The 19,542-nt window shown below is 38.7% G+C and overlaps 1 protein-coding gene across 1 annotated transcript in view; it reads right to left on the minus strand.

Annotated features, from left to right (window-relative positions):
- Window positions 1-18,321: 18,321 nt before the first annotated feature.
- The window catches only part of LOC107087981 (protein unc-119 homolog B-like), a 16,173-nt gene continuing 14,952 nt past the window's right edge, over window positions 18,322-19,542 (minus strand). The window contains exon 5 of the mRNA XM_015379862.1: window positions 18,322-19,505. Coding sequence (XP_015235348.1) covers window positions 19,393-19,505 — 113 coding nt within the window. The 3' untranslated portion in view covers window positions 18,322-19,392. The remainder of the gene's footprint in view (window positions 19,506-19,542) is intronic.

The raw sequence follows: 19,542 nt of genomic DNA on the forward strand, positions 1-19,542 counted from the left end.
ATGGACAAATATTCTAGGACGGTGGTCTTTAACAAGGGGTCCACAATCACAAAATTTTGGTTCAGTAGACTTTTTTTCATATGCCCCTCTGGGAGCTATTTATCAATTTTTAGTTAAATCTTAGACTTTGGATTATTTATTTTGATTTGTTATTTAGAATAGGTTTTGTTTATCGATTCACTTAATAAGTTAATTAATTTTGGTTTGGGATGTGGTGTTTTACATTATGCACGTGGGTGGTCATATGTTTTATTTATTTTTTTTTTGCCAGTACTCAGTTATCAGCCAGTTAATCAATCAGTCAGTCATTCAAAGAATATGTGCAGGAATCAGAGTGAGAGCAATAGAAGAATCCTGTGAAGCCTGTAACTTGTTTGTCTGTACGGAGAATAAAGCATGCAAAGAACTGGATTTTGACCCTGTTTAGTCTTTTTGAACTGCGTAAGCCGGAATCCATGGTGCATCAGTTGGCTATTTGGGTCACCTTTAAGTCTTACGTTTTTTTATTTAAGTTATGTACAAATAGTCACTACAGCCCCACTGCAGTTTTTCTCCACTAATTAAAAGGTCTTTAAATCCACATTAACATGAATTTAACACACTGACGTTAACAGATAAATAGAGGCAGGAGATGTCTTTCAGTCATCAATGCACACATTCAGCGACACACAAGAGGTCTTTCAAGCTGGGCACCGTTTCATTCACAACACCTGTCCCATCATCCAAGAATCAGAATCAGAAATACTTTAATAATCCCAGGGTGAAATTACTTTCGTTACATTACTCCGTCCGTAATAGAGTGACTACAGGACCAGTTTGATATAAAACAATTTCATACAATATATATAATTAGGGCGTCCCCGCTCCATCTCACCATCAGTTTGGGGGTTCTTGGCCTGAAAACGTTGAAGAAGAATATGGTTGCAAATGAAGGCAATAAAAACTTTAATATGTCATTTGATTAAATGCAAATTCTATTGAATAATAAATCAGGACATCCTCCGATTGAATATTGTTAAGATCATCTAGGAAAAAAATTTATACATGTTTTTTTTATTCTTTGCCAATTCATTCTTTTTTTATCTCTATAAACATAGGAGCATCTTACAGCTGCACCTGTAGAACTGGCCCTGACTCCTGTGATGGTTCATGTAATGAAGATATAATATAAGATATTCTAATGATGATATGTGCTGTCACAGAACACCTTTTTCTTTAGAATTCTGTTTTAATTATGATTTATACATTAAAATTACAATAAAAACTTTAAATATACGTATTTTGCACCATGTTTTTTCCCACACACTGTTTACATTTGGTCATTGCTGCAGTTTATGAAATGGAAATGTTAATTTCACTGTTAAGCTGCTCCTCATTTACCGCCTGAAAGCTGTACAAAAGGAACACACTGTGTATACGAAACAACAATAAAAGTCAAAAGTCAAAAGTCAAAAAGCCTTTATTGTCATTATATTCTGTGACAGATACAATGAGATTTGGGACTTCCATAACAGCTACCGTGAAATAAAAAATAAAAATAAAAAATATATAAAAAATATATAGATATATTAAAAGGAAAAGGAAATTTAAACAAAAATATATATAAATATATTAAAAGGTGGTTTTTTAAGTCTAAATTGGCTACTTCAGTTATTGCTATAGGATCACAGTTTTATATAAATTAGATTTTTAACCAGATGTAAAATAATAACAGCTGAATTTCTCAGTTTTAATCTAATTCTGATTTGTTTAAAACTTGCCATGCTGATTTTAAAGTAAAAAAGAAGTAAAAAATGTTTTATTATGAATATACATTGACCCTTATATTTCAAAGAATATATTTTTTATTAGATATTTATTTAGCAACTAATTAATTCTGTTGCTTCTTTCACATGGTAAGGAAGATTTTAAGTTTTAGGTAAATAAAACGAACATTTTAAAAATACAAATATATTTTTTAAGTTGAACAGTTTAAAATTGAATTAAACTAAATGACATAGGTTTGGGGCTATTAATATATTAGTTTTAAATCATGAACTGTTACCCTGGATTTTGTTTCATGCTCTCTACCAGCCTGGCACATGCAGACTGACTTTTTACCCATTTTTCTCTACATGATAGTTTAAGTTTATGATTGCACTTTAGCTCAGAGATATCTTCCAATTATCTCTGACCTGCTTCCCTTTCTCTAGGCGTGTTTCCATTCAACTGAAATTCGAATTTTAACAAAACTTTTAAAAGTTGCAGAAAAAAAGAAATGCAAATTTGCAATTCGCTTCCATTTGATTGGAAGCGAATTACACGGCAAAGCATGTTGCTGTTCAACGTCTTTGTCCATAGGAGTGGTAGTCTAGTGGTCAGGGCATATAGCTTGGAATCCTGAGGTTCTGACTTCCAGCCCCACTCCCACAGACTGCCACTCTGAGCAACCCCCTGAGTCTCTGAGCAAGACCCTTAACCCCCTGATTGCTCCCCAGGCGCCCCACAATGGCAGCCCACTACTCCCCAAGGGGATGGGTTAAATGCAGAGGTAAATCTTTCCGATGTGAAACCAATAAAGTTCTATTATTATTCTATTAGGCATCAGACATGGTTAAAGTTTACAGGAAGTAGAGGCTGTAAATCTATGGAGCAAAGATCAATAATGAGAAAAATCTTTAATGAATATGTTGTACCTGGGCAAGTTGTCCTCATGTTAACATGTCGGTTAGTAATGGCGATGCTGCTTCCAGTCATTTCTATGCGCATAATAGGAACATTCAGGAAGACGCTAACCTTAGAAACAGCTGATCGGTCATGTGAGTGAAAGTTTGCTACGTCAGAACTGATTTGAAAAAAGGTGTTTCCATCCCCTTATCAGCTGGCAAGAACCAGAAAAAACCTCAATTGAGTGTAAAAATTTTTTTGCAATCTTAAGGGAGTTTTTTCTCACATTTTGCTGTTTCCATCAAGCTTTTCTAATGCAATACTTCAAAATGAGGATTAGAAAAAGCTGATGGAAACAAACCTATTGTCAAGGCAAAAAAGAAAAAGAAAAACACAGTATGATGCAACCACCACCATATTTCAAAATGAAGATGGTTATGTGCCTGTATCGGTTTTCTTCCACACATACTTTTATCTTTTATCTGCTGCGTTTCCTACATAGTGGCCTTGAAATGACTTTCTGCCTTTCCTCTTGCCACCTTCCCTTAAACTCTAGGTTTGTGGCTGACAGATTCTCACACCTGAGCCCTGGATCTCTGCAGCTCATCCAGTGACCACGGGTTAATGCTACCTGGCCTGGCCTGTAGTGTTTTTGTGAAGGTCTGTCCCAAAAATTATAATAGTTAATGGGGCATCAAGATTTTTAAAGGGAATGATATACTCCCTGAGCATCAGCTATATTTATTGGAAATTTTTACCTTGAATATTTTACAGATAAACTGGAAGTTGACTGAGTTTTTATCTTAAAATGTTTTTAAGTTGTAAGTTAAAGAATTAGAAGCAACCTCAAATATCTGTAGTTGTTTTAGTTGACATGTTTTTTTTTTATGTACCTTTATTATTTGTAAATAATAAAGGTACTTAAATTATTTTGATCTATGTTTCTTATGTAACTTTGCTGCCTCTTGGCCATGGACTCCCTTGAAAAATAGTTTTTTTTTTATCTCAATAGGATTTTTTTTCCCTGGTTAAATAAAGGTTAAATAAAATAAAAAATAAATCTGTAGGTTTTGATAAGAGATGATTAAAATCAGCTCTTTTTTTGAGGGAATGTGTAGCCTCAGGTGCCTGAAGAGATGAGTGAAATAGCCAACAGGATCACATTTCTGGGGCTTCTGTTTACATGGCCCCTGAAACCCAGCAGTTTATTAAAAAGACTCATAAATCAACAAGACATTAAAATGAAACCACATCAAAGAGATACAAATGTATCAAAAGGAGGCTCTAAAAATGCTAAAACTAGCTTCATGCATATGTCCTTGCCTCTCTCTGCAGGGGTCTGGTGGATGCAAGATTTGCGCATGCAGCAGCCTGCTTCCCTTAAGTTTCCACATGGGCCAATGCCTGAATGCAGCAAGCACTTCATAGGATAGGGGGAAAAAATGGAAAAACAGACATGGCCTCTAATAGCTTGAATACATTACTTGAAATTGTTTGCCATGGGTTTACAAAACAGCCAAAACAAATTCAAGCTAGATGGATTAAAAGATGAAATACTTTAGGCAACAATTACACATGGAAGGAATCTGGTCTGAAACATAACATTACAGCTTTGCAACTTTCTTGCCGAAGTAAAGCAATTGCACACCATGATGCTGCCACTACCATGTGCCACCATATAAAATAAAACTGAAAACAACCTTTTTAATTTAATGTAAATTAGCATTTTAATGGAAAAAAGAACAATGAAATTCTCATGTCAGGAATTTTTGTTCCCCTAAACTGGACCCAGATGCTTAATTTTATTCTAAAATAAGAAAATAAAAGAGGGTCAGCACCTTGAAAGGTTACTGACCAAACAAATCTTGAAGTTAGAAACTGACTCCGCCGTTTTGGTCACAGGAGTCATAAGAGCAAGGGTGATCAACCAGGTGAGTGTTTATTACCCTTTAATTCATTTAGACAACATATTTTGTTTTCCTTATTGTTTTGGTGAGAGAAAAATCCACTAGAGCTATCATGTTATAAAAGCTCATGAAGCGTAATGTAAAGACCTTATTTTCAAATGCAGTAGTTAATGGTTGAGATTTTTTAAACAGTTCAGCTACAGGAGCGCAACGACTAAAGTCTGTTGCGATAATATAAAATGAGATACGGCATAATGTTCAGTTGGTAAAGTGAAGCTATTCAGGTGATACTAAGATCCAAAAATAAGATAATAAACACAAAAACATCAACAAAATAAGCTAAATGATCACATTAACTTCAAAAATGTCACAACAAAAAATAAGCATTAAGTGTGTTACCATTTATTGTCATTATTTCTAATCTGCTGCAATAATAAGTATAAGTATCTACTGTTATGAATAACGTGTTTCCACTGCAGTGTAAGCCGTTTTTCTCCCTGTACTTGTCTCCTTCCTCTGTGTTTGGAGCCATCTTTATCCATCGCACCCAAAAACAGTTGTGATCAACTTTACAGATCCTTTACCCAGGTCGTCATCCACACACCCAATCACATTTCAAACCCGACCTCCCCCAGTAACCCTGTCCCTGGGCCCATGTGACAGGCTGCACCAAGCAGCTAAGTGGCAGATTAGCAGCTTTAACTTTGAGTGGAGCTCAGCCGTTGCTGCTTAGCTGAGCAGTTCCAAGAACCCCACCTTCTGGGACTCTTTTATGTGGTCCATTAGTTATGGGTGTTACAATAGGACCAGATACATTTTTCACATCCCCAAGATCAAATGCAGTGTTTATATGTGCAAAAGGTTTAGAGATGGGAGATTTAAAACAAGCCCCATTCCTTAAATCTCCTCCTTTCAGCACCTGACTGCAAGTTTTAAGTTAGGATGAGTGAACATTCCCAGCACCACATGATGATCCATGCATGTGCCGGTTCTGAGAAGGACTGCAGGGTGTTTGTGTGTGTGTCGGTGAGGGGAGGCAGGTCAGGGGGAGTGTGTGTCTGTGGCCTGGTGGACCATGGAGAGAGAACAGTATGTAGGACAGAGCCTCGCTCTCGCCAACCTATCCCGGCTTGAGCCGCGGCTGGGCGTGCTAAATTTCTGCATGCATGATCAATGGCGCTGGATGAAAAAGAGAGGAGAAAGACAGCAGCAAGGTGGGGGAGGGGAGAGGAACAAGTTAGGGCACTGTTAAAAGACAGATTCAAGCAAAAATGATCAGGTTTATGTGCTACTAAAGTTAGCACGCTGTTGTATTATTATTTCAACAGCAAGCAGTGCAGCAGAGCAATGTGAAACTGAGATTTTTCTTTCCATCTTGAGAAACTTTGGCTAACTTGTTTTATGAGCTTAGGCAATAGTTTTGGATAATTTAAAAATCTGGCAAAGCTTGTAGGAAGGCAAAATTTACACAACTGCCTGCGTGTGTGTATGTGTGTGTGTTCAGGGGTGGGTGTGTCAGTGTGTGAGAGAGAGCTTCTCAGTGCACTCTTTGCCCTCCTCTCCCCTAACCCATCTCCATCCCTCTGTCTTGTTGTCATTCTGCCACCTCAGTTGTTTGTCTAATGCAGGTCTTCACTGCTTTTGTTCTCTTGACCACGACTGACCCGGAGCTTGGAGCCTTTTGTCTAGTAGCGACCTCTGACCTGTCAGGGCCTGGGACTTGCTCTCCAAGACCCCTTAGGCAGTTTGAAAAAGAGCTGAGGAGGGGATTCCTCGGAAAACCCTTCTGAAGAGGTTCTAGAGTCATAATATTAACAATGTCAAAGCCTTTATTTAGCCAGGACAGGTCAGGATATAGCATCTGTTCTGGCAAACAGTCCTGATCAAAAAGCGTCTTAATGTAAAAAACGTTTACGTGGAAAAATAACCAAAGGTAACACAAAACTTTTTTATAGTCTGAGTCTTTTTAAAAATGGACCAGTTGTTTTAGTGCAGGGGTGACTAATAATAAATATCAAAATAATGTAATTATAATAGGACTAATACTGGTTTTAATCATGATAATAACAGTAATTCAATACCTGAGGAAAACTCACACACAGCTCTAAATAATAGTAACAAAGCAGACAGCCCACTGGACAGGCTGCAGCTCAACTTGGAGCAGCACCTTAAGCATGATTTCTCTTATTATCACTAAGAGGCTCAATAAGAATATAACCCAACATGTGTCTGATGACAGGAGCAGAGAAGGTTGTGTTTAAAGATTTTTGTCCAAAGATCTAGGAAAAGCTGCAGTTTTACAAATTAAGTTGTTTAATCCGGAAACATGCAAATATGTGTCTGTGTATTGTACAACACAAGGTTTGAAATATTTGTTGTTAGATGATCTAACAACGTTTTTGGTATTTTAAACTGGATATGGAAGTCCAATAACTTTCTATAAAATAAATAGTTTAGTAGAATATGATAAGTTCAGCATCTTTTCTTTATTGTTAATGAAGACCTCTGATAATGGTGTCCACAGGGCATCTGAAGAACATCCTCCAATCATATCAGCTGACTCCTCTTGATGTGAGCTCTACTTGTAGCCCCCTTCGGATGGTCAAGTTCATTAACCTCTAAGACTCTAAGTGAGTGTCAAGCCACTTTGCAGATTGATTATATGTCGGATGCTTGTATCCCATACATATCAAATTAAAGGAGGGTATATACCAAAGTTTGAAAGCAGTATAATTTTTCAGCCAACTGATGGACAGTGCACAGCAACTATGTTACTCTATGCATGAAAAAGCTGACAGAAGTTTTTTCAGCTACTTTAACAGTTTCTCCAACACTTTCACTAGTATCTCATTTAAAGTATTTCCGACCAATGAATCAGTATCACATAGTGATGTTGTTGGTTTAAAAACTAATTATTTGCTGTTTATCCACTCTTAGAGCCTACAAACCTTTATTTAAATGGGATTTTAAATGCAAATAATGCAAGGAATACGTTATTCCTCAAATAACTTACTGAATAAAGCAAACTCTAATGATAAAGTAAGAGGTATGGAAATTATAAGTTTGAACAACCAATAACTTCCTTAAAGTTGAAACCAGGGGGCCATTTTGAAGCATTCCATTTGCTATGTTTTTTTTTTCACCCGGCAGGTGGTGAGTAGAAGAAATCATTATATGAGAGAGGAGATGGGAGGGAAACAAGCACACCTGCAAACGTGCCCGGAGCTCCACCTCCGTTCTCCAATCGTAATCCCTGCATCCCTCAGGGGGGAAGGTGTGGCAGAGGCAGAGAGACAAAGGGAGGAGAGAAAGGCAGAGGAAGGAAGAGATTGAAGGGGAGATTTACATGCAACAGTTGACTGGAGTTTGAGTTAACCTTTTATTAATCACAGCCACACTAAACAAACTAGAATGATGGTGCTGGGAAGCTCTGAGAGAGTCTTCCAAAGGTGACTTCCTGCGAGAGCAAACACACCACTGCCTATCTACCTTAATGACACAGGACTATTTCTGTCTGACGGCCACATGGGTTGGGGAGGGTGAGTAGCAGCGGAAATCTGTGCTGTAATACCGCACAGACAGACGGCTGGGCGGACGAATCCAAGAGAAACTCACACACATACACACCAACAGGCTTGTGGGTGCAAATCAGCAGAGACCTAACACTTAAAGACAGATTGTCAATACCCCACTTGCCGCCATGGTGATTGCTACAGGAATCACAGTTTGTTAAAGGACTGTCTATCCATCACTGCTACTCTTGGTGCTTTATTAACTTCGAGATTATTTTTCACCTACTGTCACATCTACATACATTTCATTGGCTTTAAATCACAATCTTAAACATAGAAAAGCGTTTAAACACTTGAATATAGCGTATTCATTCAAAATACTTCAACACGCAGCAATTACTGTATCATTTGTTAAATCATGCCGAAAGTATCAATGAATTGTGTGACGTTCCTCATTTCCCAGCACTGTCCTAATTCTCTGGAGCATGAGGTTCACCACAGCACCACAAGTTGCAAGTGGATTTCTCTTTCACGCCTAAATGAAATGGAGCAGGTGGATGTTGGAGACCTTCCTCTATTTACTGCTTAGAGATGCCCCAAAGATGCTCAATGGGGTTTAGGTCCGGAGAAATTAACAGTCAGTCCAGAACCTTCCTCTTTACTTCCTTCAGTGAGCAATGGCCATCTTAGAGGTAGGTTTGGGGTTGTCATCATGTTGGAAAAGTACTCTGGTGGGGTGCTACTCAAGGCAAGGTGAGAAATAAACTATTATTGTTCTAAAGTTTGTCACAGTATACTGTATGTTGGCTGTAATGGTTAACTTTATGAACTCTAGTTCCCCCACAGCCAACAGCAATAATGGAGCAAGTAAAACAAAAAAAAAAAGAATGAAATTCCTTTATTGTCCCACAATGAGGAAATTCACTCTCTGCATTTGACCAATCTCCTTGGGGAGCAGTTGGCTGCCTTTGTGTGGCACCAGGGGAGCAGTGTGGGATTAAGGGTTTTTCTCAGGAACCCAGAGTTCAGGGTATGGAGATCGAACTGCGTACTTTCTACCTTCTCAGAGAACAAGTGCACTGCTCTAACCACTAGGCCATCACTACCCACAACCATTACATGATTGATTGTAGGCAAGGTTTATTGGTCTTAGTACTCCTCACTTATTTGTTCCCACAGACTTTTTTAGCATCTGAACCAAACAGGTTTATCTTATTTGTTGTTCTCTAAGCACCCCAACCCCCCCTCCCTCGCCACTCAACCTCATTCGATCCGTGGGCAACCTTTTCAGTTTCCACTGTCTCACCGACAGCTGGACTTTTGGCTTGAAGCCCCACTAGTCAGAGTGTCACTATTCCTGGTTACCGTCTTAAGATTTGCTGTGAGCCACCCAAACAACAGACATGTTTTAAACAAAAATATGAAGAGTAAAATGAACACTCATACTCAACATGGTCAAATGGTAAATGGCCTGTACTTATATTTTGCTTTTTCAAGTCAGAACATTTGACCAAAGCGCTTTACTCTACATTCAGTCATTCACCCATTCACACACACTGATGATGGCAAACTACATTGTAGCCACAGCTGCCCTGGGGCTCACTGACAGAAGCGAGGCTGCCATACAATGGCGCCACCAGGCCCTCTGACCATCATCAGTAGGAAATCCAGGAGAAGTGTCTTGCCAAAGCACACAACCAAACTGAAAGCCAGAGCCAGGGCTTAAACCAACAACGCTTGCAGGGCAAACTCCGGCATCCGACGCCACTGTTGCCCCGACACATTATATCTACAAAGAGTGGTTTCGAACCACTGCCACAGCTTTTAGTCCTGGTCATCATTGATTTTTTTTTTTTCACACTTAAAATCTGTACCTTGTAATTCTCTCCTAAATTCCCCCTCACATTCTCCCAATCGAGTAGCTTGGTGAACAGCAATCAGTTCATGATGGCCATGCTCACCCCTGATTGGACTATTTCCTGAGAAAGCACCAAAAAACATCCCTTAACTAAAAATTATAGACTAAGTCATAGTATGGGCTAGATGAAGTGGAGCTCAGACCACAGGACATGCTTTCAGTAATCCATGTCCTTGTCCCGCTCATTTTCAGCACACTGTTCGCTGTCTTCCTTCAGCAATAACAAGGTATGCAGACCAATTTGAAGCTGGGTGTGTGGTGTATGACCTGAACACCTAAGGCTGCCTTTCTAGCTCTTCAACCTCTGCTGCATTGCTGGAAGCACTCATATTTTAATGGCCTGAAAACAGAAGATCCATAATTCAACTAGAAACAACAGGAGCTGTTTAAACAGTTTATTAAAATATGAAATTAGTGTTGGTAAGGCAGCATTCACCGGAGTCAGCTACTGGAACTTCTTGGAGTTTGAGGACAAACTTTGAGTTTCCGAAGAAGCCGGTTGGGGTGTGACGTCATTGGTGAATCTCTCAAGATTCCTGAATCCGTCCAGATTTGTTTGAAGGAATCCTTTTTTTTAACAGTTGCTTGTTGGTCCAGAGAAATGCACAGGGATGAACAGAAATGAACAGTCCATGAGACCAGAGACAGGCAGAATGATCGAGAGGACAAACCAGAGTTCGGGGTCAGAGAGCCGGTTGAGATTCAAAGCCAGGTGATCTTTGAACCAGAGACAATCCAGGGGAGAATCCAAGAACGAGATCAGGGCACAGAAATCAGGTCAGAGATCCAAAAACACACTATGACAGGTCTGATAGGGTTCAGGCAGGCTTAGAAAATTAGGAAGCAGAATCAGGTCAGATTCAGGCAGGCAAACAGGTAACAGGAATGCTGGACTAAACTCATCAATAGCTCGTAATAATCTGGCACTACTGGCTGTTCTGAGAGCTGGTCATATGGTCAGGTGAGCAGGTGAATCTGATGGAAGCTGATTAGAAACAAGGCGGGGCTGACAGGTGTGTTAATGATGAATCAGACCATAAACTAGTGCAATGAATCATGACACACATGCTTATTTTTAAAACACATAGACTTCAACCATTAAAATGTTGGACGTTGGGCATATTGTGTATATGACCACTGCATCAAGCAACCGTTAGCTCACGCTTACAAATTCTCTTGCTAATACCCTTCGGTTTGGTACTGCTCTGTCCTACACTGCCCTACACTTTCCTGTACTTTTTGCAGAATACTTTAACTGGCTGCCAGCAGCTTTTTATGGACCACATATTTCACTCTAAGTCCGACAACAGTCCATAGACCAAGCAACGGTTTTAACATTGCATCCATGTCCTCCATTATCGTTATATGCTTGCGGTGCTACAACAATGCCAACAAATCGAGGTGGGACTCAACTGAAGTGGGAAAAGTCCCAACTGTGTTGAGTTGAGTGGAAAAGACTCAGGTAAGATCTTACTGATAGTTATGACAGAGGGTGAACCCTCACCATGGTCTCCAGTCTTTAACAACCTCTCATTGGTTTTCTTATACACGATACCTCTATAATTGCCTTAATTTATCTTAAAATCTACTTTTTCCCTGCTAAAGATGAGCAACCCCAAAGCATGCCCCCACCAGGTTACATCAACATAATGACATGCTCAGGGTAATTTTCCCCCTTCTTCAGGTTTGCTGTCTCCCCTACATGTCTTGTCTTTCTTTATATTTATTTTGCCTTTTTTCTAAAGAAAAGACATCTAAGACCTTTTCAGAACAGCTGAATTTAAACGGAGAGTCAAATAGTTAAAGTGATGAAGCTTTCTGAAGTCACCTAAGACTGTTGCACCCTGGGTGCACAAAGGAACGCTTCAGCAGATCCTTCCTCCCGGTTGCTGTTAGACTTTATTTTCTTTTATGCTCCCAACAGACCCAGTACGTTTGTACATGTTGAACAGGTTCCTTACCTGATAAAAGACTATTTCTCCCCACATCTTTCTAATCTGTACACTATTTGCTCTTGGAAATTAACTCCTTTATCTTCACACATATTAATGACTGTTTGCAGTTGTTCACCTCCTTTGGAAGTGTCTTCTTTTTCGTTTACATTTGGTTTATTACACTATAAACCAACTTGTAGTTTTCTTTTTGAAAATTCCATATTTTAACCTGAATATGGTTTTTTGTTAATAATCTCTTATAATTTTTCCCAAGATTTGTGAGTCTTTGTAGTCTTGTGTTTACGAGTATGCTTCATTCTTTCTATTCGATTTGTCATTTTTTAGTTGATTTTGTTTTAAGTCTATTCTGGGTTTTGATTTAATTGATTAATGTAGAGTAAGTACAATAAAAACACACCAACCATGGATAATTATCCCTTCACCTCACAATTAATCATATAATATCCTACCCAAACACACTGAAGTCTGTGATCATGATGTGATAAAATGTGAAAAAGTTCAAGGGGAATACCTTGGCAAGCCACAGCATGAGCTCACATAGTTTATACTATGCACATAAAGGGTAGCTGCTGTTATGAATGAGGTATTTTTTCACATCGAAGCTGATGCTTACTCATATTTACAGTAGATGCCTCAACAGACCTCTTCCAGAGGGAGAGAGATGAAGTCACAGGGCAATTGTTGGGAATCGCGCAACTGCACACACAAATGGAGTCACGACCATCCCTGAGACCATCTTTGCGCTGACCTAGAAGACGAGACTGCACGGTGACTCATCCTTTCTTTTGCGGGTGGTGTTGCTCTAACACATGATGGATCTCGCACCAGGGCGCAGGAGCCGGCTTGGAGCATGGCAGAAAGAAAGTGAAATCAGAAAAAGAGAAGAGAAAGAGAGATGTGTGCAAGCGGAGAAGCTGGGATGGATGGATAGATGGATAAAACGGGAGCGGGGGGTTCATACAAGCTGCTTCCAAACACACCCGTGAGGAGTCCGTGTATCTCTTTTAATCCTTTTTCCAGTCCCTCCTCCATTTCTTTTCATGGGACCTATCATCACCATTCCTAGCTTCTATTTATAGGACACCACTGCCCCCCGTCCCCTGCCTCTGTAACATGTCTAGCGTGTGTGTGTATAAATGTGAGGTGGAGAGAAAAAGTGCGCATCTGTTCTAACGGGAACCTCAAGAAAGCGTTTTCTCTAACCCTTAATCTCATCATGATTTGATTGATTGAACAGAATTTAGGAGGAAGCCAGGTGTGTTTGTATGTATATAAAGGAAGGGTTAAATGAGCTCGATTTATCCCACCTTTCCTGTTGTTTCCGGCGTGTGGAGATGTGTGTGTGTGTTGACTTCCCAAATGACTGCTGAAATCTAAACCTCAAAGGCCTAAGAAAGCACAGATCATTCCTAGAAAGTGTTTTTGTTGCTGCTGTTTTGGTGGGAACTTATGCTAATTGTGAGTAGTTGGATGGGATAGACCCACACACAGTTCAGTGCTGGACACAGGCCTGTGGCTATTGATTTATGAGCTCTGGTTTGTGGTCTAATCACCAACTGACACATTTGGTCATCACATTATAAACTATTAGTTAAGGCAGACATGCCGTTAGCACTTGCAGTGAATAATGGACAACTTCCATGCCGTTAATACAGATAACTCAGATTTTAAATGCAGGAAAAGACACACAACTTACTCTTTAATTTAACCCATAAGATTGTGATTATTGTAAGGATTTCTTTATAAGTTTTTTTTTTAAATAGTCCTTATTACTTTCTTCACATGAAAAGAATATATTCACAACAGATGTTTTAAAATGCTGAGATTATGTTGTCATGACTTTAAAAGCTACTGATGTCTAATAAATAAATAGAGGAACGCAACTATTTTAAGGAAACGTGTCAAACATAGTGACTCTTTGTGTCTCGTGACTTGAAAATCAATGAAAATAAACAGCAAAGAGCCCAATCTGTGGATCTCCTTTATAGAAAAATACTGCCATCAAACATTTTAGGAAGGTGAGGGGACCTGTGCACAGAAAAGTAATTCTTTAGGTAATTTAAAAGACATTTTTTATACCATTTTTAATGTCGGTGGAAAATTTCTTGAAGCTACAGGATTCCTTTTTGTGAAGAGCAAAAAACGGGACAGATGGACCCAGTGTCCAAGGTGAGACAGACAGTGGGAAACTTCAAAACGTTTATTAACAAAACAAAAAAAAAAAACACATAACGGAACAGAAGTGGACTGCTGTGGATCTACGGACAGCTGCGGCTGCAAGGGAGGAGGCGGGGCACAGCCCAATCACTGACACTCTGGAGGAAGAAACACAGGTAAGTGACCACAATTATCTGACAGGAGATGATTATCTGAGTGAGTCATTTACCTGGTTTAACAGTTCAGTCCATCCTCTATGAGGGAGGCAGGATCCAGCTGTCAAACGAGCTGCTGCGCAAAGTCGCCCATCAGTGTCCACGATGCAGCAACCTCAGTGAACAGGCAGGAATCTGATCCAGGTCAGGGGAAACATCATACAGGACAGAGTCCGCAGCCCGGTCAGGGGTTCCGATCCAAACAGGAACAGACAGATTCAGGGTTCCAGGAATCCACAGAAGAGGAAGGCAGGTTCAGAGTTCCATGAGTCCAGCAATGAGCTTAGACAGAAGCACACAGATGCAGACAGGCAGGCTGAGCAGTTGAGGAACAGAGACAAGACATGGTACCAGGATTACTGTGAAACTTTAAACTGTACTCCATCTTGGAGCCAGGATTACTGGACTTTAAACTGGACTCCTCCAAGAGCCAGGACACGATCAGGAGACGACAAGACAAACACTAAACCCTCTCAACCCGCTGGCCTCTGTGAACGGCAATATTAACCTAGGAAACCCTCAAACTACAAAAATAACAAACAAAAATACAAACAAACATGAAACAATGATCCGGCCCTGATAGCGGGGCTGACCTGTATATAATGAAAACGAACAGATGGATGATATGAGTGATATTTAGAGATCGAACAGAGTTAGGCAGGAAACAATGAACAATTGAGGTCGTAACAAACTATCATTAATAAAATAACATATTTGCAACACATTTTAGGTATTGATAGCATCAAAATATTGATTATTTTGAAAACCCTTTTTTGGTACGAAATGTGTGAATCAACAACGAGGAAAAAACGGTAAACATCTTATGAGGATGGATGGGATGAAAGGAGGCTCTGAGAAGGAGAAGACATTTTTTTGAAAAGCTGCTTCAAGTTTGCAAACTGACACAGGAAGAAAGATCTTAAAGTTTGAGATGTTTTAGAGACCGATACAACTAAAATCGACACAAAATGGATGAGGACTTCAGTTTGGCTGGAGGAATAGGTAAAAAATATAAAACAGGATTGTGAGAAACTGAAAACACCTTAGAGATTTTCTTCTCATTAAAAGGCAGAAAAAATAGGTTATCATACATGACCTAAAACTAGAAAGTTTACCATGGATCACTGTCAGACTCCTATATTAATTTACCTTTCTGAACAATGAGTTCAAAGAGGTACAATCATATTTACTGTAACTTAACTTTACTGTAACTCTATTTGTCTCTCCCTGCAGCCTTTTTGGCATGCAGCCCATATAATCACACATCCGCTACCGTGTGCTTTCCTGTTCAGAGCATCTGTTTGCTGGTTTGGCAGACGAATATTCCCTTCCAACTAAATGTGTTGCTGTAGATATAGAATTCCGTTATCTAGACAAGTGTTATCTTACAGTCTTTAAAATAAATGAATTGCTGCCAATATTCATATTTCATATCCTAAAAACAGTACAGTTTAAAAAGTTAAAAGCTTGAGAGCAAAAAGGCTGAAATGTGAAAAACTGTCACCGTTTACGGCGTAATTTTAGGAGCCTTTTCTAAAATAGTGTCAGCAAGTGTTTTGTTTGTTATTTATTGATTTTTTTTTTTGTATTTTTATTTTCTTAGTAAATTTTCAAAGTCAAATGTTTGGATACTTCTGTTCATTTCGATCAACATAGAACCCTTAAAGTCCATTAAACAAAGACAGACCACATTGGTTTCATCTCCATGGCATCCAATTAGGCCAACTCCGACACTTAGGGGTACAAATCATTAGTTTTATTTGAAAGATCACAATTTATAGATTATTTTAATGCAGCTACTAGTGTTTTTTTTGTCTATTATAGTGAAATTCTAAATTGTAGGTCTATATATATATATATATATAATATTTTTTATTCAACAGGGAACAAATCTTATCTGATTGGATCACTTTGAATGAGCTTGGATACAGATATTACATGTTAATTTGGTCAGTGACGCATTTTTACTTCAATATTTAAAATATGCATATGTCTAGCATATGGTATAAAATCACCATTCACTCATTGCTTTGCCTTCATTTCATATCTAAGATTTATTTTATGTATTCAAGAAGCAGGCAAGAAATATGATGGAAAACGTAATAACGAAAGAGACGTTTTTCTTAGTATTTGTTGGAAAACAAGAAAACATTTTAGTGCTGTGAAGAAATCTCAGGTTATGCCTTTAACAGGGTTTCCTAAACCTGCTATTACTTAATACCCTGATGTTGTACGTGTCAGTGTAGCTCCAAAAATCACTTATTTCTGCTGTAATATTGAAAACGTCGCCGACTTCCTGTTTGCATAACCTCACAGCCACAGCTGCAACAACACACTCACAGTCTGGGACATCCCAGTGGGTCATCAGCAGTCGTCTTTTATCTCAAAGCCCAAATTTGATAGAATAATAGAGGTTGTATGGGAGCTGTAAAGGAAAAGAGAAAGGTGAAAGATGGGTACTGTGCCCCAGGAGGGCCAGCTCTGGGGAGATAGTGAAGGTTCTGGACGGAGAAGAGATGAAGAAAACATCATACAAAGAGGAGCTATAGGAATCCAATGCGGAAGAAAGAGCAAATAAAAACAGAGGGTGTGTGTGTATGCTCATTGTGTGTGTCTGTATGTGTGTGCAGCTGTGCAGTGTCGGAGCGAAGGGAGGCGTGAGCAGAGGGGGTCCATTGTGGGTCTTTGTGTGGCTCAGATTGTCCTCTTCTCTGGGAAAGTGGAAACTCAACACTTCTCTCCAGAGGTCTGGTTACCAGGTGAGAGAAAGAGGAAAGAAAAGAGAGAGGCAGAGAGAAAAACAGAGCGAGAGCTGCATAGGTGTGGAGAGAAACAAGACACAGGGAAAGGCAGAGGAGATTGAAAGATTTGGAGCATGGGAGCAAGAAATAAAGGTTTAAAAGAACGAATGAAAAATAAGAATAAATACAAAAAGACTTGATTTCCATCTAAATAAATCCCCCCATTAAGCATGTTTACATCAGAATTTATAATTTAAATAACTATTTACAAAATAAGTTGTATTCTTCCTCTATATAACAGCATAATAACAATATAAATATGGTACTTGCAGCATTTTCACTTCTGCATGATAGAAAAAACTTAAAGGGCTTGTGAAAGGAAGGAAAATAAGTTTTTCTAAAACTTTTTCATTATCTCTACATTTAGCAAATAGAAATATTATCCTCCAGTAGCTCAGTCTGATCTATAGTTATTGTTTCTCTGGTCTAATCAGAATGAAATTAAACTACTGTGAAATACCCCCTCCTAGTGGCCATCTATGGAACTTCTACGAACATTTTCAAAATCTTCAGGTAAATTTTCCTTGAACTTCATAAAAACATATACATGTTTGATTGTCTGGCTCCTTCAGCCTTCATATTTACTCATTTGCAGAGCTATAAAGATATTTGGCTGTGTGTTGATATTGTAGATGTAGCATGAGTCTCGTTGAACGCTCAAAATTATTTGATATCTAACCGGTGTATTTTCTCCCCTTGTGGAAAATGAAACAATCAGGACAAATTTTATTTCTGAAAATGTCCATTTATTAACTCAGTTCATTTATTAACTCAGTTCTTTGTTTGTTTGTTTTTTTTTTACAAACTATATGTATTTATTTATATATGTATATATTTTACAAACAGCTTGTACTTCAAACAACAACATTTGAACAAAGTAAGCAGAGGAAATACAACAGTCCACTTTGAAGGAAACAGAAAGCAGACCTTTGTCCACGTTTCATCCTGACAACTTTACGCCTCAAAATCACAATCAGAGATGAAGAAAGATCTGATTTTAGAATCACTAGAAGATTTAATAAGGAAGTACTTTTTTTATTGTTTACACGTCACAAATCTACAAGAAAAAAGGCGACATTTTGAGAGTAAAGTTAAAATACTCACGATTTTTCGCTAGTTAAGAGGCTGAAAGGCCAAAAAAAGGATTAAAAAAAAGAAAACTGATTTTTTTTTTAAAGAAACAGACAAAATAAGAAAAATAAATCAGCAGTTTCACGATTTTATCTCTTTATTTTCACGTTATGTTCAACATTTCATCATGAAATGAATATTTCACTTATTAGCGTTTCAAGATTCTTCCTCCTATTTAAATATTCTTAAATGCAAAAGATCTTCTTTCAATAAACACCCCATCACGTTAAAACCAAAATGTTCCATATTCTTTGAAATGAATATCCGTACTTTTTTATTTTTTCTTTTTCTTTACATAAATATTTTCTTAAGACGTATCATTGCATGCATCATGATATTAAAACGCTCTTAAAAACAGATTTTCTATTTCAAACTGTTGGCTGTTTTTATTTAACAGATTATTGAAGAATTAAAGCAGAGTTAGCTGTTACCTGATCTTGTTTCATGTTAAAATCAAACAGGCTTAAATTTAAAAGAAAAAAAAAACCTTTGATGAGACTCGGCTCTAGTGCGGACGTGTCTTTTTGTGTAGAAATGAAAGGGATAGAGAGAGGAGAATGCAGGAGTAACCATGTGTGTTTGACATGCCTGTTTTTTGTGGATCGTTTCTCTTTTTTTCCCCTCCTCTCCCCTGGTGTTGTCTGGAGTGGATTGCGGAGGCGGCAGCTGCTTCTGACAAACACTATGGGTGCCACTTGGGGATTGAGTGTGTGTTCAGATGCCTGCATGTGTGTGTGTTGGCGATTTCAATAGTATAGCCGGAACACTTAAAAGAAGTCTGATCATCCATCCAATGGCTGTTTGACCTGTTTTAAACACATGTTCCACAGCCATTAGTGATTAGCCCTCTTTATAAGTATCAAATAAATATCTGTCAACATTTTAAACTAAACAACTGATGATAAATGGAGCCTCTTCCTGTTCCTATGTCTAATGAAGACTACCATCAACTTGCAGCAAGATGAAAACACCATGAAAATGAAACAAGCCGGCGCTGGACCTCTATGAAACAAGAGGCAGCTTCAACAAGCCTGTAAGAGCGCCGGCATGGGTGAACGTTCGAGTTGGATGTTCTGCAGAATGCATGCATGTGTGTACATGTCTGTCAACAGATGTGAGCAGCAGATCCTCGCATGCCAGGAAGCCACCATCATTGTCCTCCGTTGTAGGCGTAGTCGGCCTTGTTGTGCATGACCAGTCTGTTGTCGACAAAGTAGAAACTGTCCGACCGCGTCTCATAAGGAAACTCCACCATCTGATGCACTGCAAAGAAAAACAAACAAAAACCAGAATAGGTTTG

This window comes from Cyprinodon variegatus, unplaced genomic scaffold (genome assembly GCF_000732505.1).
Source record: "Cyprinodon variegatus isolate N-32 unplaced genomic scaffold, C_variegatus-1.0 Scaffold202, whole genome shotgun sequence".
Lineage (NCBI taxonomy): Eukaryota > Metazoa > Chordata > Actinopteri > Cyprinodontiformes > Cyprinodontidae > Cyprinodon > Cyprinodon variegatus.